At 34.8% G+C, this 26,727-nt stretch overlaps 3 protein-coding genes and 1 long non-coding RNA gene across 5 annotated transcripts in view; 3 read left to right on the forward strand and 1 right to left on the reverse strand.

Annotated features, from left to right (window-relative positions):
- The window catches only part of LOC147832172 (uncharacterized), a 43,127-nt gene extending 29,625 nt beyond the window's left edge, over positions 1-13,502 (reverse strand). Inside the window, exon 1 of the long non-coding RNA XR_015518259.1 lies at positions 13,472-13,502. This is a non-coding gene — a long non-coding RNA (uncharacterized LOC147832172). The remainder of the gene's footprint in view (positions 1-13,471) is intronic.
- On the forward strand, positions 269-2,128 carry jun (Jun proto-oncogene, AP-1 transcription factor subunit). The gene is given in 1 exon segment (NM_199987.1): positions 269-2,128. A coding segment is annotated over 1 exon segment (927 nt). The 5' UTR covers positions 269-537; the 3' UTR covers positions 1,465-2,128.
- caiap (CARD- and ANK-containing Inflammasome Adaptor Protein) lies at positions 4,287-12,464 on the forward strand. Of its 2 annotated transcripts, XM_087297084.1 has the most exons (3): positions 4,287-4,516; positions 7,670-9,077; positions 11,192-12,464. In XM_087297084.1, coding segments are annotated over exons 1-3 (2,262 nt in total). In that variant the 5' UTR covers positions 4,287-4,514; the 3' UTR covers positions 12,044-12,464. The 2 variants fall into 2 exon arrangements, with proteins under 2 accessions (XP_087153210.1, NP_001020663.1); NM_001025492.1 differs by lacking the exon at positions 4,287-4,516 and having other exon boundaries at positions 7,695-9,077; positions 11,192-12,043.
- Positions 13,480-26,058, forward strand: si:dkey-86e18.1. The gene is made up of 5 exons (NM_001025491.1): positions 13,480-13,605; positions 13,763-13,803; positions 13,900-13,974; positions 21,669-21,858; positions 25,627-26,058. The coding sequence occupies exons 1-5, from the start codon at positions 13,539-13,541 to the stop codon at positions 26,022-26,024; spliced, it is 771 nt and encodes a 256-aa protein (NP_001020662.1). The 5' UTR covers positions 13,480-13,538; the 3' UTR covers positions 26,025-26,058.
- The last annotated feature ends 669 nt before the right edge of the window (positions 26,059-26,727 follow it).

The raw sequence follows: 26,727 nt of genomic DNA on the forward strand, positions 1-26,727 counted from the left end.
CCACAATGCACTGCTTTACAGCATTACCTCATCCCATCAGGCACCGCGAGTAGAATCTTCTGGGTGGTCGTCTAGGCAACGCGCCTTATCTGAAATTGTGACACGCCCAGTAAAACGCCTCCAGCCAATGAGAGGCTGCGCGCATTACATCATTTCTATTTTTAGTGGGGCAGCGGTAGCAGATAAGGTTTGCCTCCACGCTGGAGAAGCTCAGAGTATACAGACCTCGCCACAGTGAAACACCTCACTCAAACCAACATAAATAAGCCTTCGGCTAAGCACTGTTTATCTGCTGGTGTCTGAGAAGCGCGACAGCGGCGGAGGAAGAACTTTCTATCCGCGGAAGGCAGGAGGAGACGAGCCCGTGACACTGGCGATAACTTTACGCAGTAAGTTTCTCGCGGGACGGGGAGTTGAGGAACTTTTCCAATCCTCTCGCTTTTGTTCCAAACACCGCAGCGCTCGTTACTGAACGCGGACAGTGCTTAACAGCGCCTAAAAGACTGCTTCTGAACTAAAAGTTTCGCTTTGCCTTCTATGTCTACCAAGATGGAAACTACTTTCTACGATGACTCTCTAAACAGCGCTTTCTCTCAGCATGACAGCGCCACTTTTGGATACAACCACAAGGCTCTGAAACACAACATGACGCTCAATCTGTCCGACCCCGCGGGGAACCTAAAGCCCCACCTGAGGGCCAAAGCCAGCGATATCCTCACTTCTCCCGACGTGGGACTTCTCAAACTGGCATCACCGGAGCTGGAGAGGCTCATCATCCAGTCTAGCAACGGCATGATCACCACGACGCCAACTCCGACCCAGTTTCTGTGTCCCAAGAACGTGACGGATGAGCAGGAGGGGTTCGCGGAGGGCTTTGTGAGGGCACTGGCTGAGCTGCACCACCAGCACATGCCCAACGTCACCTCGGCTCCCCAAACTACTATCAACAGCAGCATGGCACCGGTCTCGTCCATAGCGGGCGGTGCGGTCTACAGCTCAGCCATGCGCGCTGATCCGCCGGTTTACGCGGATCTGAACACGTTCAACCCTGCTATCAGCAGCAGCTCGGCCAATCCAGCCGCGATGAGCTTCCCGAGCGCACCACCGCAGCTGCCCGTCCAGCACCCGCGCCTCCAGGCCCTGAAAGAGGAGCCCCAAACGGTGCCCGAGATGCCCGGCGAGACCCCACCGCTCTCTCCTATCGACATGGAGAGCCAGGAGCGGATTAAAGCCGAGAGGAAGCGCATGAGAAACAGAATCGCCGCGTCCAAATGCCGGAAGAGGAAACTGGAGAGGATCTCCCGGCTGGAGGACAAAGTCAAGACCCTGAAGTCGCAAAACTCGGAGCTCGCGTCCACCGCCAACATGCTGCGCGAGCAAGTGGCACAGCTCAAGCAGAAAGTCATGAACCACGTCAACAGCGGCTGCCAGCTCATGTTGACACAACAGCTGCAAACCTTCTGAGGAGAGCCGAAGGACATTTTGAGTTCAGCCACATAAACAAACTTCAGGGGCTTGATGTCTGCGATCTGGCGCGACAGAGCCCGCGGGGACCGGGACCGTCCGGCCGGCCGCGTGCCGTTAAAGGATGATCCGACTGGACTTTTGAGGAGCGCAAAACTTCACTCGGTCCGACAGAGACGCAGAGCGCATGAGACTCACTCTGTTACATGTTTTACTTTCTGACGAAATCCTTGTTCACATCGACCAGGTTGTGCATGGACCTATACGCTTCAAAGGAGCACTCAGTATTATAGGAGTAAAACAGAGACGCGACTGCCGTACAGTAGGGATACTGGCTCACCAAGCAGGACGTTGTGTCTGCTAAACTTTTGATAAAAAAGCTGCCTGACTTCTGAGCTACATATTGTACTTTTTTTGTTGTTCTTAAATTGAACGGAAATCGACTTTTTTCCTTTTGAGTTAGTCCAACTTAAGCAGTTTCTTTTTCTAAAAAAAAAGTTCATTAATGAGGTTTCACTCATTGTTATTTGTAAATATGATCAACCAGGAGTACTTAAGTTTACCATTTGTAAGTAAAGTACAATAATTTTTTATGTTTGTTTTCTGAGCACCTCAGAAACTAATCAATATTTATGAACTGTAATAAAGTATGTCAAATGAAAAACAATGTCTCTGTTGTCTTAATGGAAATGACGCTTGTGTGTGTATGTGTGTGTGTGTTCAAATTGACAAACATGTAATAACATGTTTTGGAAGAGACTGGCTGTTTTGTAAAGTCCACAGACAGGACTGGGAAAAAAGGGTGTCAAAAAACATCCTTACAGTAATTAAAAATAATAACATTATAAATACATGCTTAATTGCTAAAGGTTAAATGCAAACTTAATATAACATTTTTACATCAAAATAAAGCAGACACATAATTTGATTGACTCTTTAAATCAGTAATGCTGAAATTATCAAGTAATTATCACACAGTCAAGTACTAAATAGACCAATGCCTTTAATCATGGCCTCATTTTTGTGTCAACTGAAACAAAAGTTTATTAAGGTTAGTGTTAGCCTGCAAATATGTTAAAAAAAATTGTAGAAGTTGAAGATGTATACAAGTTTTAACAATTTAACCAGCAACAATGACTTAATATTAAATTAATAAATGGTTGAAATTTAAAAATACTCCTTATAACAATAGTGTGTTATTTAGGCTATCAAATGTTAAAACTGATGAAAATGATTTACTAACATTTATAGGCAAATAATGCTGCAAATAATAAACACCCATTGTAAATTATAGTTCACCCCAAAATAAGAAATTGACTCACTATTTGCTATTTACTCACTATATTACTTGCCTTCAAGTGGTTTCAAAGCTTAACAAGTTTCCTTATTCTGTTGAACAACGCAAAATATGAATATATAAAGAGTTTAGATGCAAAACCTCTAAATGCCATCTTAAACTTTCATCAAAATCAGCATTTTATTCAGACCCCTATGTTTCTGTCGACATATTTAATTTTAAAGACTTTCAAAAGAGTATATTCTGTGCCATAAACTTGAAAATACTGAACCTACATACAAGAGACTGATAAAAAAATTAAGAAATTTATAACAGCTTTTAGAGATTTTTGCATCTGAACTATTCATATTAGAAGAAAGCTGAAAACCTGTAACTATTGACTTCAATAGAAAAATAAATACTGTAAAAGGTAAGGATTGTCAGCTTCCACCATTATTTAAAATAAATGTTGTGTTCAACTGTAGAAACTCATAAACGTTTGAAACATGTAACTAAATTGTAAATAAATGACAGAATTGAACTTTTTGGGGTGAACTTTAAGTAGTATTATGCATGCCTTTAGTCATGGGCTCATATTTGTGTCTGCAGTGTGCAGAGACAAATGTTTTCAAGGGTCCGTTCTTATGTTTGCTTGCAAAATGTGTTCAGTAAAAGCACTTCAGTAAAATGTAAAAGCTGTAAAAAATTAGTAAACTATTATGTAAAAAATTAGAACTTACAATTTTACCCATAATAGTGATATAAACTTAGACTGTAGTCTAAGTAAATCTGTTTGAAAGAAACAACAATTATCAAAAAAGGACAATGATTCACTTAGCATTGTGGTAAAATAGTACGACACCAATATCCCTGACCGTGTTTGAGAAGCAGTTTGAGCAGTAGAACCAGAAGAGGGCGCCATTGGCCTGCGCCTGGTGAATTTAAAGCAGGCTCTCAGACAGAAATCTAGTTTATAATGTGATTTCATTTTCTCCTATTGTGTTTTGGGGCTTTTAAGACACTACTAAATTCTGCAATCTGAACCCCTGGTTTCTTATAAGCACTTTAAAAAGTAACTTTTGTCTTAGAGAGAAAAAAAAACACCTCCAATTGAACGCATTAGAGGTGCAATAACGTCTATACCTTACATAAGAAATAAATTATATCATACATGTAAAAAATATATAAGATATGCTCTCTTTGTTTATCGAATAAATTCAAAATCTTTGTTTACAAATGGCACCAGCATTACTATTTTCTTTGTTTCTTCCTTTCTTTTTGATGTGTGTTATGATACACAATCAGAAGTCTGATTTTATATTCAGGTCACCGACACGAATTAATATTTAGCATCTTTCAGATCCTCTTATTTCACTGGCCAAACTTGGCAAACGATGACCTCATACCGGAAAAGTGGCACTACCTAGCCATATTAGGCAAGCGCGTGGTCGGAAGACCTACGTCATCTGCAGTAGTGGGCGTGTATTACGGGAAGAGGAACTCCTAACACTAATCTCCATAAGACCGACCCACCAACAGACTTTCAGGACACTTTTAGTTTCGGAAAGGACGGGATTGATCATTGACCTGGGCATTATACTATGCAATACAATGACACAAAGTGAAGCAAGGACACAGTAGATAACAGAACAATCACCTTTTCAATAACAAATATGAGGAAAGTCACTGAAACGTGACTTGTTATTAACCATTATACAGGCTGGTTCGAAAGACCCCCTCTCCCTCCACTGAGAACGTCCAGAATTTGACCCCTATGTGAGCTCTGTTATACCGTTTTTCGACTGCCATGTCATTATAAATTTTGAAAATCATGGATAGAAGAAGGCTTTAAGACAAAGATAACTTTTAATTATTCAAGTAATTATTCGCACAATTCTGATGGAGGAAAGTGGATGTGCTAGCCAGTTTTTATTTTCCCATCGCTACACAAGTTATACCATATATATATATATATATATATATATATATATATATATATATATATATATATATATATATATATATATATATATATATGGTGATATATATATATATATGTGTGTGTGTGTGTGTGTGTGTGTGTGTGTGTGTGTGTGTATACCATATATATATAGTGTTATATATATATATTTTTTAATGATGACACTGGAACCCCCAGAAATTTTCTTAGGAATGACCATTTGAGGCCAAACCAAATCTTGGGGTGGCACACAAAAATAATGAATTCAGTGAAATGCTATATTTTTGCTTCTGGTAAATAAAATAATGTGGTTTTAATACATTTCATTAATTACTCTTAGAATATTGCAGTTTATTCCTTTAAATAATTTAGCAAGTTTACGTGCAAACCAATTAAAAATCAATATTTTGTTTTAAAACACAAACACATGGACAAAATGAACAAAAGACCTCACACACTTACTATACATATCCTATATATTAATAATATATATATAATATAGTTTATCCATATTTCTTTTTGAGCCACAATATTATCAATACAGCTTCTTCTATTGATGTATCTTTTTGCAAAATACATACACTAAATCATTGAGATTTTTGGCCCTTGTTAGTAAACCAGCAAAATAAATAAATAAATGAATTAAAAAATATATATATAAACTATACTCTGAAAAGCTCATTTTAAAATGCATTTATTTGTTTATATATATATATATATATATATATATATATATATATATATATATATATATATATATATATATATATATATATATATATATATATATTTTTTTTTTTTTTTTTTTTTTTTTTTGGAATTTGTGGTTTTCAATCAGATAAAATATTTTTTCATTTAAAAAAATAATAATTTCTTAATAAATAAATTATTAATAATTTAATAATAATAATTAACAACTCGTGAACCCAAAGTTGTGTTTCGTCTCGTCATCAAGCAGTACTAAATGTTATGTTACAAGAACTTCATCCGTAATTAAAAAAAATAAATAATGTACTTACGTAAAGGGGGAGTGTTATCAACGTCTGTGGGGCCAATCAATCTACAATAATTTAGTGACTGCATTTTATTTAGTATTTTTTATATTTATTTATTAATTTTTTTAAATGATAATCTCATAACAATATTTATGAAACTGGATTAACTTACAGTTTAAATCCAAATTTGTGAATAAATACTTCGTAGTAAAATAGTATCATGAGCACTTTGACAAAATTGTAGGAAATATTTTTGGTGCATCAAACGTACGGTTATGATCGCCATCCAACAAGCTGATCCAGCAAAGATTAGTTCTTAAAATGTCTCTAAAATGCACCGTTTTAGCTGAATAACTGCGAAAAACAGCAACATAAACGAAAAAGAATCACCCCTTTCAATAGGCTGGATATGGGTCTGTTATTTATTGCTATTCTGGTTTATTACTGTTTAACTAGCTTACATTCTTAAAGACATCCAATGTTTAATTTAATATGGAAACATAGTTGAAGTTTAAAAATTTAGCTGTGTAAAGAAGATATGTGCAATATTTTATGTGTTAATTATATTGTCTTATTGGCATAAATGGTAAGATATAATTATACGACAATATAATTATGTCAGTTTCATAGTTAAATATTTAACTCATCTTTGTTTCTATAGCAATTTTTCTTTGTAGATGGTGTCAAAGCAGCATAACATAAAAGTTCTAGTAAATGTAAACTGTGTCAGTCCATTTTTCAGAGTTATAGTTAAATTTAGTTCAATGTGGTTTAATTTTCACTGCTGTAAGTCACACTGGAGAGCAAAATTTTTGACATTGTGAGAGATTTGATCTTGTGAAAGAGTACAATTTTATATTGAAACAAATAAATACACTGTATGTGTGATTTCAAGTAAAGAACATCTACTATATTTACTAACCAGCTATATTTTTTACCAACTTATATTACTTAAGTCTTAAATTTTATTTTAATAATTGCTCCTATTTTTCTTTGAAGTAGATAGTCTACTACCAAATATACTGGCAAGTTTTTGTGGTAAACTAAATATACAGTAACAATTCCTCTGAAACTTGTACTCTACATATTTACATGAAACTGAAATATGTACTTAAGTGTGATGTCCCTTTATTTGGACTTTAGTTATCCTAATCCTTTAACTGCCTGATCTATTTAAAGAAGGACTGTTTTAAATAATGGTTTACACACAGCATTGCTGGTTTACAAAAATAAACAAACATAACCCTGTTGCACTACTTAATTTGATTTTGGTTTTATTGTAAAAAAACAAAACAAAAAACATGTTAAATGAGAATCTGAAATATTTTATAGCGACAAAACTAAAGAAGATATTCAAAAATGTTTTATTTTGATTATGTTTTTAAAAAAATTGTTCTTACACCATATTTTCAGATTTTTTTATAATTTATGTATTATTTCCAGCACTTTTACCTATAACCGACATATTACCCCTTGGAAGAGGTTGATATTTTAAAAATGATGGGATGTGTTGAAAAAAAAATGCATTGAAAGTGTTAACTAGCGACATAAGGAGTTAAGAAATACAATCCAAATTTATTTTCTTGGAGGAGCAGTTAAAGACTTAATTTGCATCCATTTAAAGTTCACTTAAAGTGCATATTAAACAAAGAAAATAGCAATAAGCTCACTTCTTTTTCGCAAGGGTAGTGTGTAAAGGGAACTTGTTATATTACTATGAACTCAAATACAAAAAACACTCCATGTTATGGTTACAGTATCCATGAAACAAGTTTCTTGTAATTCTAGATAAGGCAGGAAGCCTAAACAGACAAATTTATTTGCAAAACTTTACTATTAAAAAAGATTATCAACATACCAGCTTTTTCTTTTTAATCGTGTATATCAGGAAAGCGCTGATTTGAACTATTGTTTATACTTCATATATTGTTGCTAAGAGACTATTTGTTCATAGTGACAAAGACTTTTTTGCAGGAGCATTTCCTTCAAAGCACTGGACATGGGCTCAACCAGCTTTACCAATCCCTACGCCATTGAAGTCATCCAGATGAAGAGAAGCGAGTTAGTCAGTGGCATCTTAAATCCAGAGGACCTGCTTGATCTTCTCATTGCGAATGGAGTTCTTCAACCTGACATCCGAGTCTTGGTGTCCGACCTCACAGTGCGAGAGGAGAAGAACTCCAGGATGTTAAACATCTTGATCTCCAGAGGAGAACGTGCCTGCCGCATCTTCTTCTACCCTTGTCTGAAAAGAGCGGAACCTGACCTTTACCAGCACATGAGAACGTATGTGGGTGGAGTTAATGAGGGCATTAGAGATGCGCGGAGACAACTAATAGGATATCTGCTGGAGAAAGACAAACAAGGCCTTGTCAAAAACTCAAAACCAGAGAGAATCCATCCCAAGTCTACAGCAAACGAGCCTAATAATGAGCCTTTAAACAAGCAGATCCTCAAATCCGAAAGTAACCACCATGATGCCATCCTCGAAGCCATATCTTCAGGCGATTTATATCTCCTTCAGGAGCTCACTAAAGAATTGGATGTCAACAGTGTGCTCTCGTCTAATGATACTCTTCTACACCATGCTGCTGAATACGGTAAGGAGGCCATTGTGTATTTTCTGCTTAGACAAGGAGCGAAACTGGATTTGAAGGACAAGGAGGGCCGTACAGCCCTACACAGAGCTGCACAACGGGGCCACACCGCTGTTGCTGTGGCCCTTGCGAAGGCTGGTGCGGATATTCATGCTACCGACCAAACTTCTAAGACTCCTTTGCATCTGGCTGCACAAAATGGACATGAAGGGTGTGTTAAAGCTCTAGTGCACGAAGAAAAGAAAAGCCTTAAGAATCAGACAACAGTACTGCATATGGCGGCCATTGAAGATAATGCAACACTGGCAGAAGTTCTTCTAAGAAACGGCGCTTTAGTAGATGCACAAGATGGTCAAAGGAAAACAGCTCTTCATCACGCAGTTCGCCACGGAAATGAGAAAACCGCAGCGGTCTTGTTGAAGGCTGGAGCTCAGGTGGACTCCAGGATCGTGGATGCTGCTTTCCAGCTAAACAGAAAGTCTCTCCTCTCTCTATTTTTGCAGCATGTCCACGAGTCCATGTCTCAGACTGAGATAAATGCGGCTCTTTTTAAAGCGGTTCAGAGGAACTTGGATGCGGTCGTGGCTGCACTTATTGAGCACGGTGCAGATGTCAATAGCTGCAATGAGCTTGGATACACACCTGTGCTTCTGGCTGCAGAGCTGGGAAATGGGGAGGCTTTTAAAGTGCTGGTCTCCAAAAAGGCCAAGCTGGATGAGAGACTGCCGAACCAGATGTCCAGTCTTCATTTGGCTGTTCAAAGCGGCAGCATACAAATAGCGCAGGTAAATTTAGCTGTATATATAACTGTTAAAACAGAATAGTTTGTATAGTTTGTTTATAAACCTATATTTATATCTGTATGTGTTTATGTAAAATGTGACTTTGGACCATAAAACCTGCATTATGTTGCACAGGTACAATACATTGTATGGCTCAAAATTATCTAAGCTAAAATTATTAGAATATTAAGTAAAACTCATATTCCATGAAGATATTTTGAAATTTTTTATGGAAACATATCAAAACTTGCTTCTTGATTAGTAATGTGCATTGTTAAGCATTAATTTGGACAACTTTAAAGACAATTTCTTAATATTTCGATGTATTTCTTATTTTTTAAACCCTCAGATTGCAGATATTTTAGTAATTGTGACTCTGCCAAATATTGTCCTATCCTAGCAAAGTATACATCAATGAAAAGTTTATTTATCCAGTTTTCAGGTGAAAAAATGACACTTATGATTGGATTTGTGGTACAGGTTCACAAATAATAATTTGGTTGCTTAAACTATAGCTATTTGATTTTATGCATATAATTAGATTGCATAATTTTCCATAGTTTATGAAACAAAACAGGAATGTAAAACATAAAAAATTTATAAAAACATGCCTATTATTGACAAATGAACTAATTCCTGAAAAGGAGCATCTTGTTTTGGCAACACGGTGGCACAGTAGGTAGCACGATTGTCTCACAGCAAGAAGAAAGCTTGTTAAAGTCCTGGCTGGGTCAGTTGGCTTTTCTGTGTGGAGTTTGCATGTTCTCCCCATGTTTGCATGGTACCCCACAAGTCCACAGACATGGGGTACAGGTGAATTACGTAAGCTAAAATGGCCGAAGTGTATGTGCGTGATTGAGTGTGCATGGGTGTTTCCCAGTAGTGCAGCTAAAGCGCAATGCAATGGGATTGCGGCTGAAAGGGCATCCACTGCGTATGCTGGATAAATTGGTGGTTCATTCCGCTGTGGCGACCCTGAATTAATAAAAGGACTAAGCCGAAAAGAAAGTGAATGAATGAATGAGTCACTTAGTTTAATAAGTTACAATGACCAAAAACTTATGCTGTCATGACTAATTTTTTACAGTGTACATCTAAACTACAGTACTGATATTTTGATGGTTTTGCACGAACCGCTAAAGTAGACAATATAAAAGTCCTGTAACAAATGTCCATAAATGACAGTAAACTTATAAATGCCCTTAAAATATAATGTTAAGACTCTGTGACAACTTCTGCCTTATAGGGATAATTCACCTAGAAATTACATTTTACTCACTATTTACTTCAAATAATGATATTTTAAACCATTCTAAGTTTTTTTCTTCTTCTTTTGAACACAAAAGAAAACCTGTAACCATTGATTTCCATGGTATTTGATTTTCCTACAATGGAAGTCAATGGTTACAGTTTTTCAGCCTTCTTTAAAATGTTATTTTGTATTTCACAGAACTCAGGGAAACAAAGAATTCCGGTCCAGATTTGGCAAAGAGCTGGCACACCAAGCATTCATCCGGCACTGGCATACAGCATGTGGGCCAAACATGGCCTGGTTTTGTCAGAGGTGCCACCGTCTTTAAGGCAGCACACAAGACTTGAGCCAGATGCAAAATGTAGCATTTGCCCCAGATGTTTAAAATTGATATCTGGGCCACGTAAGTTTGGCCTATCTTGACCCACATTTAAATACATATAAATTATTTTTGAGTAAAGTAAAAAATTCTACGAAAAAAATATAGCAGCTAAAGCGCTGTGCAATGGGTCACCAACATATCTGGCCTATTTCAGGCCCAGTTATGGATTATTAACTTGGCTGAGACTTAGCCCAGATATGGTTAATGTTTAGCTGCTCTATGGACGCCAGACTTGGTCCAGCCATGTACAGTACCATAATTCACTGTGAGATGAGCTGCTGGTGTGGGCCAGAAAAAAATAAGCTATGTGGAAAGAAAGAAACTCTGAAAAGTTTTTAAAAAGAAGTAAACAGCGAGTAAACGATGACAGCATTTTCAAGTTTTCAGAATTTTAGGTGAACTATCTGTTTAAGGTCAGCACAAAGTGCATGTTAAATTTAATTAATATAATAAATAAATCTGTAACCTTCTATTCCACCATAGATATTGTTGCATAAGGGCATAGACCCCAACATCAGTGGCCCTAAAGATCAGACTCCTCTCCATCTCAGTGCATCCCATAATCAGCCAGCCATGATGGCACTGCTACTGCGTGTGGGGGCTCAGCTCAATCCCGTCACCCAGGATGGATTCACTCCACTGCACCTCGCCAGCCAAAATGGCCACACTGAAGCAGTCGCCCAACTGCTAGAGGCCAAAGCCGATGTCCATGCCAAAGACAAACAGGGAAGAACAGCCTTGCACTGGGCGGCAGAACAAGGAGAAGTGGCCATCATACAATCACTTCTCGCTGCTGGAGCGTATTCAAATGCCTCAGAAAGAGAGAAGAAAACCCCATTGCATCTGGCTGCAGCGGAGGGACACACTAAGGCAGTTTCAGCACTGTTGGCTGGTAAAGCTAAAGTTGGAGCTAAAGACATGGACGGCTGCTCACCACTGCATTACGCTGCTCGAAACGGAAAGGAAAGAGCAGGCAGTGTTCTTCTCGCATCGAGTAAGAGCAAGAATGTGGATGATAAGAACGTGTGGAGGAGGACTGCTCTGCATTTAGCTGCAGAGCATGGTCATGAGGCGCTGGTTGGCATTTTACTGGAGAATAAAGCAAAGATTAACGCCCTGGATAACAATAAAGACACACCACTTCACTGTGCTTGCAAGACTGGGCATTTGGGAACGGTACAGAGACTGATCAACTGGACAAATGGAGAACGGGCAAATCTTCAGGCTACTAATAATGTGAAGAAAAACGCACTTCAGGTGGCTGAAGCAGGGGACACAGAGGCCCATGAGAACATAAGCACCCTGCTGAAGAAGAAGATGTTCCTTGTAAAATGAAGGCGCTGAATGTTACAGGAGAAACTAAATTGTAATCTTGAACGTGTTTGATGAAAACGTTTGCTCAGCTGTTTTTGAATCAGTAGATATCAAACAAGCTAACAGAATTTTTTACTTTTATCCAGATATATTTGTCTCATGAAAAATGCACTTTCACTCATAAATTAAGTTTTCACCAAAATAGACGAACCGTTTCAACATTTTTTTGTGTATGCAAGTACTTCACAGTACTTTAAAATACTCAAAAATGTATCTGTCAGTGTGTTAAAATATTACATTTGATTTACAGAAGTCCCACAAGTGGCAAATTCAGATCTGTCACATTCATATCGGAGAGATGTCACATCCATAGCGAAGCTTTTACCTCATAAATGAAAGCATGTCAAATAAAATAAAATCAATCATGTTTGTTCTACAGAGAGCCAACTCTTATTCTTTTTGATTAGCATTATTTCTTTTGGGTTGTGCAGTTTAATTCACAGAAATTCTATAAAGTAGGTTGTAGACTGTAAACGTGCAGACTTTATTGTCACATCCATAACACATGTTTATTTTACTGAATGTTTAAAGATTTTCTGATCTTATAATAACTGTGGTTAGTAGTTTTACCAAATATAAACAGATGTTTCAATATAATGTTAACATATAGCCTACTGTTTATGCGAATTTATGTTTTGAGCTTTTACTGCAAATATCACATTCATAACGCTGGAATTGCTCAGAATTTTTTCATGTAGTTACACAACGGAAACCACACAATATTTCGCTAAACTAACATGGTGTGTTGTAAACCTAACTAAACTAGAATGGTAGTTCATATTAAATATTTGTTCCCAAAAAGACTTTTGATATAGTAAAACCACAGTTAATCTTAATAAGCGTTTGAAGCTCAGCAGAAATATTTTACACAATTTTCTAATGAATTCATGGTTTTGTCAACAGGTGTCACTCTAACACAGCATTTGAAAACCTTGTAAACAATGTCCGTAACAATGTCTAAAGTATATTATTACTAATAATATTATTACTAATAATATTATTACTATATTAATACTATTTATAAGTTTAGATAACTCACAACATTTTAAGTAAGCCCGTGTAAACATACAAACGTGCTATAGGTTAAAGATTATTTGGTCTGTAAAGAACTTGCTTAATTAAAGACTTTTCCTCCAAATGTGTTCAAATGACACTTTCCCACTATTTTATAGAGAAATAACTTCAGTTTTGGGAAACGTCTGTTTTAAAGTAGTTTTGCTGAAATCATGCACAACGCAACTTTAAGAGGAAATAAAATGCGTTTGAGTAATTGGACTTTTGCCTGAAAACATGCCATCAAATCAAAGGAACTACTAGTTTCTGCAAAACTGATGTAAAACCAATATTTTACTTTAAAAAAGGTGTTGAATAAAGAATTGACGAGCATACCTTGTCACGTGACCGTCTGTCTATCCACTCTGTCACGTGACGCCCTGTTGACGGAAATGCTGCAGGAATGGCGAGAAACGAAGAAAAACAGCTGGGAAAACTGAACCGACTGTGGTTGCAGAAAGAGAGAGACGGTATGAAACCCGTTTATAACCGGTTGAACTGACACTACTGTAAAATAACAAATGAAATACTGCAAAATAAAAAAGCAGTCGCTTGAATGTGTAAGCCACATTTCTCTCACTCGTTTGCACGTGGTCAGTGTGTGGTAATGTGTGTTTATTTTTTCAGAGGGTCGAATCAAAGATGTCCATGAGCCCAGACCAAAGCTTGTAAGAAATCTATTTCATATATTTCATATTACTTCAACCCGATTGTCAGCCATTAAGTAACAGTCATGTAATTTTAATGGACTTTTTGACACGCAGGCAACGTTAAATTCAGCGGCAGCAGTAAAGAAGTGGATGCCAAGCATCAAGAAGGAGATCAAGTACTATCTGCAGGTATTGACGCTGCAAAACATGAATGGATAGGTAACGTTAGTACCATTTACCGAACACCGCTATCTATGGAACAAAATCAATGCCTAAAGTCTTGAATTAAAAAGCTTGTTGAATATCACAAACTGAAAAAAATAATACACCGTATTAACAAGTTCTTGCATTTTAATGACTTGAATTCCAGGGTTTGTATTTTTAGGTCCTGAAATTTAACATACCTGTTTATTTAAGCTGTGAATATTTCAACGAAAAATATTTCAAACACGTTTTCATACTTAAAAATTCAATAATTCATATTCAATTTTCAGATTTCACTTAAAAAATATTCAATACCCTTTAAAAATACGATGTATAATATTCAAAAGGTAATTTTCAGTTCATTTTATTTCAGTTCTTATATTCGCTTCCATAAATTCAGTGGATCAAATTCGACTGATAAATTTCAACATTACATCCGGGAACTGCAGGAGAAGCAATAGATTGCAGAGTGAAGATCGCAGCTGCTCTAGCTTTCACCAGCAGGTGGAGATGGAATAATGTAAGATTTTTAACCCAGTAAACAGGCGAGAAAAAGGCTAATAAAGGCAAAAAAAGTAGCATTCAATTTTAATACCAATGCCTTGGACATTATAAATAATAAAAAGTATGAGTAAAATGAGTAAATGAGGTTTTAGTCATCTATATTTGCCCTTATGTAACGGAAGCCAGCTGGTGATCGCGTAAAGCTCACTCCTGATCCAGGGACAGACGTTGTTCTGCAATCTTATCGGAGCTTGTCTCCCATGCTGGCTCGTTACCTGCTCGGACCGGTGCGGTTATGTGCACATAAACCGTCTTTTGATGAATATGATGTTACTTATTGTCTATCTTTATTGACTCTTTCTTCCATAGACGCTAAGTATTATATTGACAGCTAAAGAATATAAACGTATGAGAAACAGGAGAGAAAATATAATAATAATAATACAAAATAGATAAACATTGACAGGGCTAAGAACAATTACGATCAAAGATTTTCAAAACCAGAGAGATTTTATGAGAATGTCACAAAACAGTTTACTTGGAAATGTTAAACAGAGTTCAGGTATGATTTAAGGTTGGTTATGGATGGGGCGTCTAATTTAAAATAATTTAACATGATAATGCATTAAAGGAGCGTCTTCAGTTTTTCACACAGAACCGTCTAATATGGCATAACTATAAGGAGTATTGTTTGCGCTGTTTAAACGCAGCTATGTCAGGATTGGGATAGGTTATACATTTTCATCATTTAAATTATTATTATGATTGTTAATATTATTATTGTATGACATTTATTTGGGCTATTGCGCTTAAATAAGTCATCTGTGATTCTAAATTAATATTTCTATTTATCCTTTTATCACTCTGCCTGTCTTTCTCTTCTTTTTTCTAATTTTTGGGGTTCTGCCACGGTTAAAAGTTTGCAAAATGTCTTAGTTTGTCCAGATTATTGTTTATGTAGCCTATAGGCGAGAAAAAGGTATTAACGCAAAAGTGGCAATGTCGCAGACAATGATAAGTAATAAAATGAGTCGCTTGTGGTTTGATAATAGGCAGTTATAACTGACTTTAATTTGTTTTCAGTATTAAATGAGAAAACCGTTATTTATAACTTTGCAGCGACCGTTTGTATTTTATGATTAGCAATGTTGATCTTTTTTGCAGTTATTAAACATATAAACTTATTTAAACTGGTTTAAATTTAATATAGTTGTCACTTAAGCTAGTTTCAAGATTAATGTTTAGAATGCGTGGTTTGACATGCGTGATTAAGGGGTTCCTGCAATGCAGCTCAATGTTCATCATTATGGGGTATTACTGAGCTTTAATCGCCATCTACTGGAGAGAATGTATTTGCTCATTTATTCTATTAACTCTTTTCTGCAAGTCTGTTTTATGATTTCACGAAGTCAAACCATTATGTTTTTATTTTATATTTTGAGATGATCATATTTAAATAAACAATTGCTAGGGTAGCTAATAGTTTCTTTTTTCTTGTTTTTTAAAAAAAAAAAACAGTAGCCTATAAAATCATAATTTTTGCTTGACAAAGTTATTGGTTTAGGATTCTGGATGCATTTTTGCTGTGTTGGAAGCTCACACCAATCAATTATATTATCAGAAATGACAGATATAAGAAATCCATTAATATTCATCACTTTTTACAATTATACAAGCAATTTCTCGCCGACGTCAGCTCCACTTTCGGAAATGGTAAACAGCGAGGTGTTATTCATATAAGCCCAAGCATGACATATGTCATGATTAATATAATAATCGAAACACTCTTGTAGGCTATTCTTATGCTTGGCCAAATGTCATGACTTTCACTTTCATTTTACATTATTATGCACAAGCCCAGATATCATCTGAAACTTTGGAAGAATTCCTATCATATATTGGCAGCCATCAAGCCTCTCTTCAGTTTGCTGTGGGGCGCTGGCTCTGCAGCTTGTAAAAGCAAGCTGCATAAAAACGTCAATCATTTCATTCATTCATCAATTCATTTATTTTCCTTCTGCTTCGTCTCTATTTTAGAGGAAAAGCGATAAACTAAAGACATTTTGCAAACTTTTAACCGTGGCAGAACCCCAAAAATTAGAAAAAAGAAGAGAAAGACAGGCAGAGTGATAAAAGGATAAATAGAAATATTAATTTAGAATCACAGATGACTTATTTAAGCGCAATAGCCCAAATAAATGTCATACAATAATAATATTAACAATCATAATAATAATTTAAATGATGAAAATGTATAACCTATCCCAATCCTGACATAGCTGCGTTTAAACAGCGCAAACAATACTCCTTATAGTTATGCCATATTAGACGGTTCTGTGTGAAAAACTGAAGACGCTCCTTTAATGCATTATCATGTTAAATTATTTTAAATTAGACGCCCCATCCATAACCAACCTTAAATCATACCTGAACTCTGTTTAACATTTCCAAGTAAACTGTTTTGTGACATTCTCATAAAATCTCTCTGGTTTTGAAAATCTTTGATCGTAATTGTTCTTAGCCCTGTCAATGTTTATCTATTTTGTATTATTATTATTATATTTTCTCTCCTGTTTCTCATACGTTTATATTCTTTAGCTGTCAATATAATACTTAGCGTCTATGGAAGAAAGAGTCAATAAAGATAGACAATAAGTAACATCATATTCATCAAAAGACGGTTTATGTGCACATAACCGCACCGGTCCGAGCAGGTAACGAGCCAGCATGGGAGACAAGCTCCGATAAGATTGCAGAACAACGTCTGTCCCTGGATCAGGAGTGAGCTTTACGCGATCACCAGCTGGCTTCCGTTACATAAGGGCAAATATAGATGACTAAAACCTCATTTACTCATTTTACTCATACTTTTTATTATTTATAATGTCCAAGGCATTGGTATTAAAATTGAATGCTACTTTTTTTGCCTTTATTAGCCTTTTTCTCGCCTGTTTACTGGGTTAAAAATCTTACATTATTCCATCTCCACCTGCTGGTGAAAGCTAGAGCAGCTGCGATCTTCACTCTGCAATCTATTGCTTCTCCTGCAGTTCCCGGATGTAATGTTGAAATTTATCAGTCGAATTTGATCCACTGAATTTATGGAAGCGAATATAAGAACTGAAATAAAATGAACTGAAAATTACCTTTTGAATATTATACATCGTATTTTTAAAGGGTATTGAATATTTTTTAAGTGAAATCTGAAAATTGAATATGAATTATTGAATTTTTAAGTATGAAAACGTGTTTGAAATATTTTTCGTTGAAATATTCACAGCTTAAATAAACAGGTATGTTAAATTTCAGGACCTAAAAATACAAACCCTGGAATTCAAGTCATTAAAATGCAAGAACTTGTTAATACGGTGCATTATTTTTTTCAGTTTGTGATATTCAACAAGCTTTTTAATTCAAGACTTTAGGCATTGATTTTGTTCCATAGCTATCTGTGTTATTTACAGTCACAGACGAAAGAAATGTATTACATCCTAAATAATTTCCCTACATTAGAATGTGTCATTTTTATTTTTGTTAATTTAATTTACATAGAAAGGTCTGTTAGGCTGAATGATGATATTTTGACGTTATATTTTTTAAAAAATAGTGTGTTACATGCATGTAATATGCTATTTATGCATATGAACTAAGATTTCAAAATTTTATTTTAAGCAGAAGCTAAAATTGAATTATTTTAGGCTGAATTTGTGTTTCTTTTTTCATTAAAAAAATCAACAAAAAAAAAACACTAGGGCTGTGTCTGCATACTTCTAAACAATATAGTACATTAAAAACAGCATGCGAGCTGAGTAGTATGTCCAAAATTATTAAAATCGTTACACAGTATGCGAGAAGTACTTGGATGACCTACTACTTCCAGCGAGATTCTGAAGTGTGCATCCGATACACCGTCCCATGATGCCCCCTGAAAAAAATTCATGAATGGGAGGGAAGCAACGCACTTCACGCAGGCAGGTCACATGATCATGACAAAATGGTGGATGTAGTACATCTGAGTTCCATTCATACTGAATAGAATGTACTTTTATAACAGTTTAGTAGTATGTTTAAATTTAACTGAACATATTAGGGAGGGATACAACGATTTACCGGTTTCAGAATTAACCGCATTTTAATTTGTCACAGTTAATTAATCTTAAAGGCTTCCCAACACCGTGTTTCTGCACGGAACAAAACTGCTTATGCAAACTGTGCGCTAGTTTGTCACTGAGACTAATAACCATGCACACTAAATTAACTATTACTGAAGCTACATACTAAGGCAAGCTCGTGCAAATTCGTTATTTCCAATGGAGGGACACGCACACGACGCAGCGCACTCTTGCTTTTCAGGCACATCTCGTGGGGATGACAGGGGGCTTTTGCAACTGCGGGAACTGCTACTGGCTGAAGTTTAAGGTACACAGATAAATAAAAATCAGCGCATAAGGAGACTGAGCATTTAAAATGACACAAACCGAAACCAAAACTTTTAAAGAAGTGCAGAGGTGATAGTTTTCTTTCTTTTGTCCATACTTTCTGTTTATTAAATTGACATGCAATTCAAAAGAATAGTGCAAAATAAATATGTCTTACTGCAATGCTTCATTTTTTGTCTGATGCAAAACATACATTTATTTTTCATAATGTAATATTTCAACTTTTTATAGCAGATAACTCTCATTCAAGAAGATTCAAGGCAGTATGATGATGAGAAATGTAATTCATTGTTAGAATTATTGTCATCTTTGTCATCATTAATATTCTTTAACTTTAAGACATTCATTTTGGAATTATTGCACAAATATCAATATATCATCACAGCATTAGTTAAATAGTTGTGTCTGGTTTCTGTTAGTCCTATTTCATGTTGTTTTCAACTCCAATTAATCCGTTTTTATACAAGTTGCATTAGTGCTCATTAACTTTTAGTGGGTGCTCCTAAAGTTTTTCTGATCCTCCTACTTTTTTGACGTTGGGAGCACTGGCAATTTCAAGCCCTGCATTAGACAGATATTGTTTTTTTATTTCTTTATATTTTTTATTTATTGTTCTGTCAAAAACATTCACTTATTTTAAGCACAAAGTGAGAAATTTACTATTGTTTGTTTTTTATATTATTTTGTGATGTATTAATTAGTTCCTGAGCAGCAATAAATAACACTGTAAAATAAAAGGAGTTTTCATCTTATTTTCTAAACTTGTGGGGTTTGAAATTAATGAATGCATAATAATCATGATAAAAACCGTGATTATTTCTCAGACTACAATCGTACAACTTAAATCTATAATCGTTGCATCCCTAGTACAAACTAAGTAGTAAGCGGTTTTGGATGCAGCCAGGAACTGTATTTTTATATTTTACTCGCATGTACTATTTAAAATGTTTCAAAGAGTTCCAAAATCCAGAGTACTAGAAGTTTTAACCAGTGACATCCCAGACCTGGACCATAGAGTTGACCTAAGCATCCCCCAGTCCTCACTTTCATCTGCAAAACAAATCCCCCTTTTACTTCGTGAACCGGTCACTTCCTTTTCACTTTCGGGTTAAGGGCAGCCTGACCGTCGATTGCTTAGACCACCAGTTCAGCTTGCTTTGGCCCTGGTGACAACACAAACCCTTTAAATTCCAGTATATTTTTTTAGGAGACTTATGCCGAGTTCAGACTGCATGATTTTTTAAGTCACAGATGTTTTCACACTGCATGACTATCTGGGCTAGCGTTTTGTCGCTGCTTTGTTTACACTGCAAGATGGATCGACGACAGGGCCTTTCACATTGCATGACTTTACAATAGGAAGAATTGCAGACAACTTCCTCTAAACTACATCTCACAGCCAGAAATACATAGTATATCTTTTGTTATTAAACTCATAAAACGAAAGAAGCCTTTAATGGGGCAGAAAATGTACATATTTTGCTGACCTGGGTTTAAAGTGAATTAGCAATTTCTCCTTAACTTTCTTTTTTAACTTTCTGTATGAAACGTCAAACAGACACAGGTGCTCCTGTCAAACTTTCACTAGTTTTTCTCCATTTCTTGGGTCCAAATAAACTGAAAGGGAGCGCTTTTAACTTCTCCCTCAACCTCCCGTTGGCCTGCAGGCACACACACACACACTATATATATATATATATATATATATATATATATATATATATATATATATATATATATATATATATATATATATATACTGTATATATATACACGAGCACCGATTTGCCTGTGATTTCAGGCATTCGTGATTTCTCAAAACCTGTCGGCGAGTCAAAATCCGGGCTAAAATCATGCAGTCTGAACTCAGCATAAGAAACACCAATATATATATATATATATATATATATATATATATATATATATATATATATATATATATATATATATATTTTTTTTATGTTTTTAAAAGCATTTAAATATATTTTTGTAAACATTTTTTTAAGGCAATATTAAGTACATTATATTTATATATTAGGCAACAATATTAAGGCAAAACTCATATAAAGCTCATTGTGGTCAAATGTTTTTAAAATGTTTCTTTTCACTGCTGCCGTATCAGGGTAGTTAAGGTTTGGTCTTTTCACTACTCAGTTTTTTTCACTGATCTAGAAGGAAGTTTGAGCATTTTTAAAAGGCTTTGTGAAATACTTTGAGAGCAAATAAGGCAACAATTTTCTCCTAAATCCACAAATTAGGAGCCTCTTTTAGCCTTCATATATTTTGAGAATACAGCTACAGGTGACCATCTTAACCATGCTTGCCTAGTACTTACCAATTACAAAACATTGTCATAAGACTAAAGCTGTAAAATTTAACCAGTTGTATGGTTTTAAGAACAAACATGTCACTACTGTTATTAAATAGCATGTCAGCTATCAAACATCAAACATGTTTGGGGCTAGTAAAAACCAATACAACCCCAGGTTTTGATAGTGATCTTGCATATCCTGCTCGCTTATCAAGCAAAACAAACCAAGATTTGTTTGTTTTTGTAACAACATTTGTGTTTAAATAGTCAGAACTTCTTTTCTGCATAAACCCAATGCACAAAAGTTTAGCACAGTAATAGTACTTAATATAACAAATAGAGTGATTTAAATGTATAAAGTGCAGAGTGAAATTTAATGTATGTGCATCCTGTTGACTCTCTTTATCTGTGTGAATATTTTGCAGCAGTCGCAGTTATCTCACTACCCAGAGAGGAAAATAGAGGAGTTCCGGTTGCATATTGAAGAACTAGAGAGAGAATACAAACGCTACGTGAAGAAACTGCGCTCTCTAGATCCTGCCTGCAAACACAAGCCCTGGGAGCCTCGAGCTTATACCAAGAGGAGACGGGAGACTGTCAGTGGCCCAAACACATGTCAGTTTATGCTCTAAAACAGATCACTTCTTTATACATTCATCAAAAAAACAAAAACATAATTACAAAAACTAGCATTACATTATTAGTACACAGTTATAGGCTAGAAAGAATACATAAAAAATACCTATTACTCATAACATACACAAAAATGTATGTTATTTGATGGTCTGATATACTCGGGGTGAGGTAAAAAAATCCATTTGTAGAGGTGTGAAGACAGGCAGTTTACTCTCTATTTTAACTAATATGTTCTAAATTAACTGTATAATGAAAACTAGATTATAAAAGAAGGTCTCATCTCTATGATTTATCTGTTTACATCTTCTAATCTGAAGGTCATTGCTTAGATTAATTCTTTACGTAAATGTAAAGAAACTAAATTTGTTTATGTTATAAGCAAGACCTTGAAGAATCTCTAGCTATCGGGACTGCAAATACAGGTCGCATCCTTTTGATTTTCCCTAGCAAATTTGTCTCAGTCTTTTAGATAAAAAAGTTGAAAATGTTTAAGCCTTGGAAACTGTGGAAAGTTTGGTTAGAAAGGCTGTTCACAATTTGTTAATGAAAAAGTGATGAATTTATGTTTGTTTTCTGGAAAATTCTAATGCATCTTTTGGGAGATTTTATTATTTATGGATTGTGCCACAGTCGAAAATTTGCAAAACATTTTAAGGCTAAAAATAGTTTCTAACTTTTTATTAGGAAAAAAAATCTTAAACATAATGGGCATCTCAGTCCTAAATTGAATTAGGACTCCTAAATTGTAGCTCTAAAAAGTATTTCTCAAAGTGAAATCAGTGAAACGTAGTGAAAAGACCTTTACCATTTATGCATGATCACAAATCCACAGAATTCTGCAGATTTTTGAGGCCATTATGCAATATATATTTTTTACTTATATAAATGTGTGCAAATATATATTTATGAAGTTTTTATATTATTATTTATAGTTTTTATGTTGTTATTATTATTATTATTATTATTATTATTATTATTATTAATAATAAATAATATGCAAATATTAGATTAGATTATGTACAATACAATTTGTAAGGTAATATTTCCTGTCTTTCAGGGAATGCATCATATGAGGGAATGCAGTCCAAATGTAGCTTAGTTTACCAAACAAGTGTTTTTAATTTGATTTGTATTCTAAATTAAATTTGTTTTTATTTTATGTGTTAGGTTTTCAACTCCTACTTTCTCAAAATCAGCTTTTAAAAAGACTTTTAAAAGATTCTGTGCAGAAATAGCAAAAAAATCTGTTAAATCCCAACAAATTATACTAAAATGTCTGTTGTCTGTTGGTGAAAAGTTAGGGGTCGGTACAATTTTTAAATGTTTTAAAGTAAGCTTCTTGGGCTCACCAAGGCTGAATTTATTTAGTCAAAAATAAAGTACAAGTTGTAAAATTGTGACATGTTATTGTGCTATAAATAACTGTTAAAAGAAGTTTATCATTAAAAATCATTTTTTCCAGTGAATTTAAAGATAAAATTCAGCTTCCTTAAATCATTTATTCTAGTGAATTTAAAGGTAAGTTTTGAGCTTCCTTACTCCAGTCTTCAGAGTCAAATGATCCTTCAGAAATCACTCTAATATTAATTATTACTAATATTACTATTACTTTTATTATTATTATTATTATTATTATTATTATTATTATTATTATTATCATCGTTATTAATAATATTATTAATGGTAATAGTAATAAAAGCAATAATGACTGGAGTAATAATTTCATTTGAAACTGCATACATAAAAAAACAATTATTTAAAATTTCAATAAATATTTAACTTTTTTTTTACATTTAATAAATGTCGCTCAGATTAACAGAATGAACATGAAAAAAAACTGACCTCGACTTTCAAAAATATTTTCTTAACAAATCTATTTTATTATACATAATTTTTTTTTATTAATCCTATAAATGTTTATATACATTTAAAAATAAAAAAGCATTTAAAATATTAGCTCAATTATTCAAATAAAATTCATTAACTTGTAACAAAATCATTAAAAGCAAGGAACACACTTTTTAGAATACAATTATTTGCTTACCCTACATTTTACCATTTTTAATTAAATGTGGCAATATTATTATAATAATTTTTGAAACCTTTATATGAAAGTGGCAAAATAATATGGCACTATACAGAGTTTCCATTTCTTAAAGCGATGAGATCAACCCCACTGATTTCTTTGGTTCCTTAGTAAAGTATGTCTCAGCAGTGATAAAACTCTTAGATAAGGGGTGACACGATGGGCTTGATGTGCTATTTACGATATTTTTTTGTGAAGTAAGGGATTTTCATTCAAAACTTGCCATTTCCATAATTAATTTTGCATGCGATTGCTCAAAATGCACTTTAATGCTAAGTGATGGAAACATGGCTGTTGCTAAAAAAACATATTAATAACTGAATAAAAGGCTAATTGCAGCATTCCTAAAGATAAAGATAAAATAAAGCATCTAATCACTTACCGGGTCCGTGAGGTCATCGACTTTCGCTTTCAGATTTAAAGGGCTAGCATTGCACCAGACCCCCGTAAGTGGTGTCGTTTGAAAGTGTAGAATCTATATTTTATGCACATATCCATCACTTTGGTTTTTACTGTACTGTAAAAAAGTTATTTACACTTAAATACACAGTATTGTGGATACCCGAGCTAGGTATTTTACATTGGTCCATTTTCATATTTTTTATATGACACATGTACAAGTTATAGCTCAAATGAAAGCTCTTGCCGGTGCTCATACAGTTCTAGCATTCTTTTTACTGAATTATATTCATATGCCAAACAGTTGTTGAATGAATTGTGGTGTTTCCATGGCACAATATGTAAACAATACATTCATGATCAATAAGCAGCCCCAGATAGCACAGACAGCTGTCATCTCTTACCTTATGCTGTGCACTTCAGGGCCATTCTCCTCTGTTTTTGAGGTGATGTGCATAAGTAATCCTTTTATATGTCTGATGTGGTCCAAACACAGTGAATTATGTTTGATCAAACAAAAGAATAGTGAAATATGTAAACAAGGATCGGTCTCTGTGGCTTGTACAGCACCTTTCATCAGTTGGAATGCAATAGATTATGGTAGAGACCTTTTTCTTTTTTCCTATGATTACAGACATGTGCAGGAACCAGCAAAATTAATTACAGCACGCTAGACCACACAGAACCTAAAAGTTACACTTTCAAATTTGAGTTTATAAAAAAAAAATACAAAAAGCGCCTGTTTTTGTAGGTGTTTATAATAACATAGACGACATATACAGTTATTTTAAACACTTTCAATAGTGTTTTATGAAAATTCAAAGGGTTTTCTTTAAAATGATACCAAATTTTTGCATTTACACCTCTGCATGTGGGTTTGGGAAGCTTTTAAATTTGGGTAGGCAAAATCCAGGCGGAAATCCCCAAATAGCAGCAGAGTTTAAGTGGTTAAACTATGTTGACTTCAATAATACTGTCAGTGAGATCCTGATTAGTGTCCTTAATACAAGTTTATAATAATAATTTCTAAAACTTTAAAAGAAATGTGTCACAGAGTCTTACTACTAACTGCAAATGCATCATAATAAAGCTGAATTTCTAGTATTTCCACAAGACAGCAGAAAAGCAACAACATGTGTATGAGTAACATGCTGAATATGCATGCAGGAATATTCCAGTAGCTGAGGATCATGTGAATCATGACAGCTTCATACATGGAAAGTGATGCTCATAATAATGTAGTCATCATTATTTCTTCCTAGCTAAGAAAACATGCCTTGACACGCTTGTCAGAGAGGAGGAAGTTAATGAGGACACGAACTCAGAAGAAAACCACACACTTCTGACTAACGTCCAACAGCTTTGCACACCGTCAGCCTCTGAACCACCAGACCAGGATGCCCCGTTGTGTTTTGATCAGTCCCGGCTGGCTGTGGCGGTGGCCAGTTCACGTGTGGCTTTGGCAGGGCAGCAACAGGACACAGGTACGCTGACTCGAGTGCTGTTCTGTGGCCTGCCAAACCTCCACAGCCTCCCGCTCGCACAGACTGCAGCACAGGAGAGAACACAGAAGCTTTCAGATGCTGAAACACAACAGAGAAAAACAAGACATTTACTGGGACTCGACTGCTACTCGTCATCCTCAGAGGAGGAGATTTAGCAGGCTCAAATGCATTTTTGTTTTTGTTATGTTTTACTGATGCAGAAACACTTTAAAGGATAGTTCAACCAAAAATAAACACTTTTTTCATAATTTATTCTTATTTCATTTGTAAGGGAATTGACAGTTAAGGCTGATTTATACTTTTGCCTGGCATCGCGTCGTTATACTTGACGTGTTTGCCATTTTGATATTCTTTAAAACAACGGGGGTGTGGGAGGGTGGTGGTCATCAAAAAACCACCGTAAAATCAGTCGGTTAAACAGAGAAGTAAAACGTTTCCGAAACTACATCATATCATTAATATTATTGAATATTTTTAAACGAATTATTTTTATTATTTTTCTAAATTATTTTAATTATTCTAAAGATTTTATAACCATTCTAGATTTTTTTATAATCAAACTTTGATGCATCACTTGCTTTTGTTCACATCTCGGACAGTTTTACCTATTAAACTTTTATTATATTATGAACGACAACAGAACATGAGTTGCTCTAATAGTATATTTTATTATGGGAAGAATAAAAGTAAAAACATACACTTGCTAAAAAAATACAGATGTTTTTTTTTTTTAGATTTAGCTAGCTCCACAATTCATACATTACTGTCTGGCTAGTTTGTCCAAGGTGTCCACGAGGTCTTAAAAAGTATTAAAAGTTAATAAATCAATTATGAAAAAAAATAAGGCCCTTAAAAGGT

The sequence above is a fragment of the Danio rerio genome, chromosome 20 (assembly GCF_052040795.2).
Source record: "Danio rerio strain M-AB ecotype USA chromosome 20, GRCz13ab, whole genome shotgun sequence".
NCBI lineage: Eukaryota > Metazoa > Chordata > Actinopteri > Cypriniformes > Danionidae > Danio > Danio rerio.

Coding starts and splice junctions, on each gene's coding strand:
- caiap (XM_087297084.1), top strand. Junction 9,078..11,191: donor GCAGCATACAAATAGCGCAG/GTAAATTTAGCT, acceptor ATTCCACCATAG/ATATTGTTGCATAAGGGCAT.
- si:dkey-86e18.1 (NM_001025491.1), top strand. CDS start 13,539: ATGGCGAGAAACGAAGAAAAACAGCTGGGAAAACTGAACCGACTGTGG. Junction 13,804..13,899: donor ATGAGCCCAGACCAAAGCTT/GTAAGAAATCTA, acceptor TTTGACACGCAG/GCAACGTTAAATTCAGCGGC. Junction 13,975..21,668: donor AGATCAAGTACTATCTGCAG/GTATTGACGCTG, acceptor AATATTTTGCAG/CAGTCGCAGTTATCTCACTA.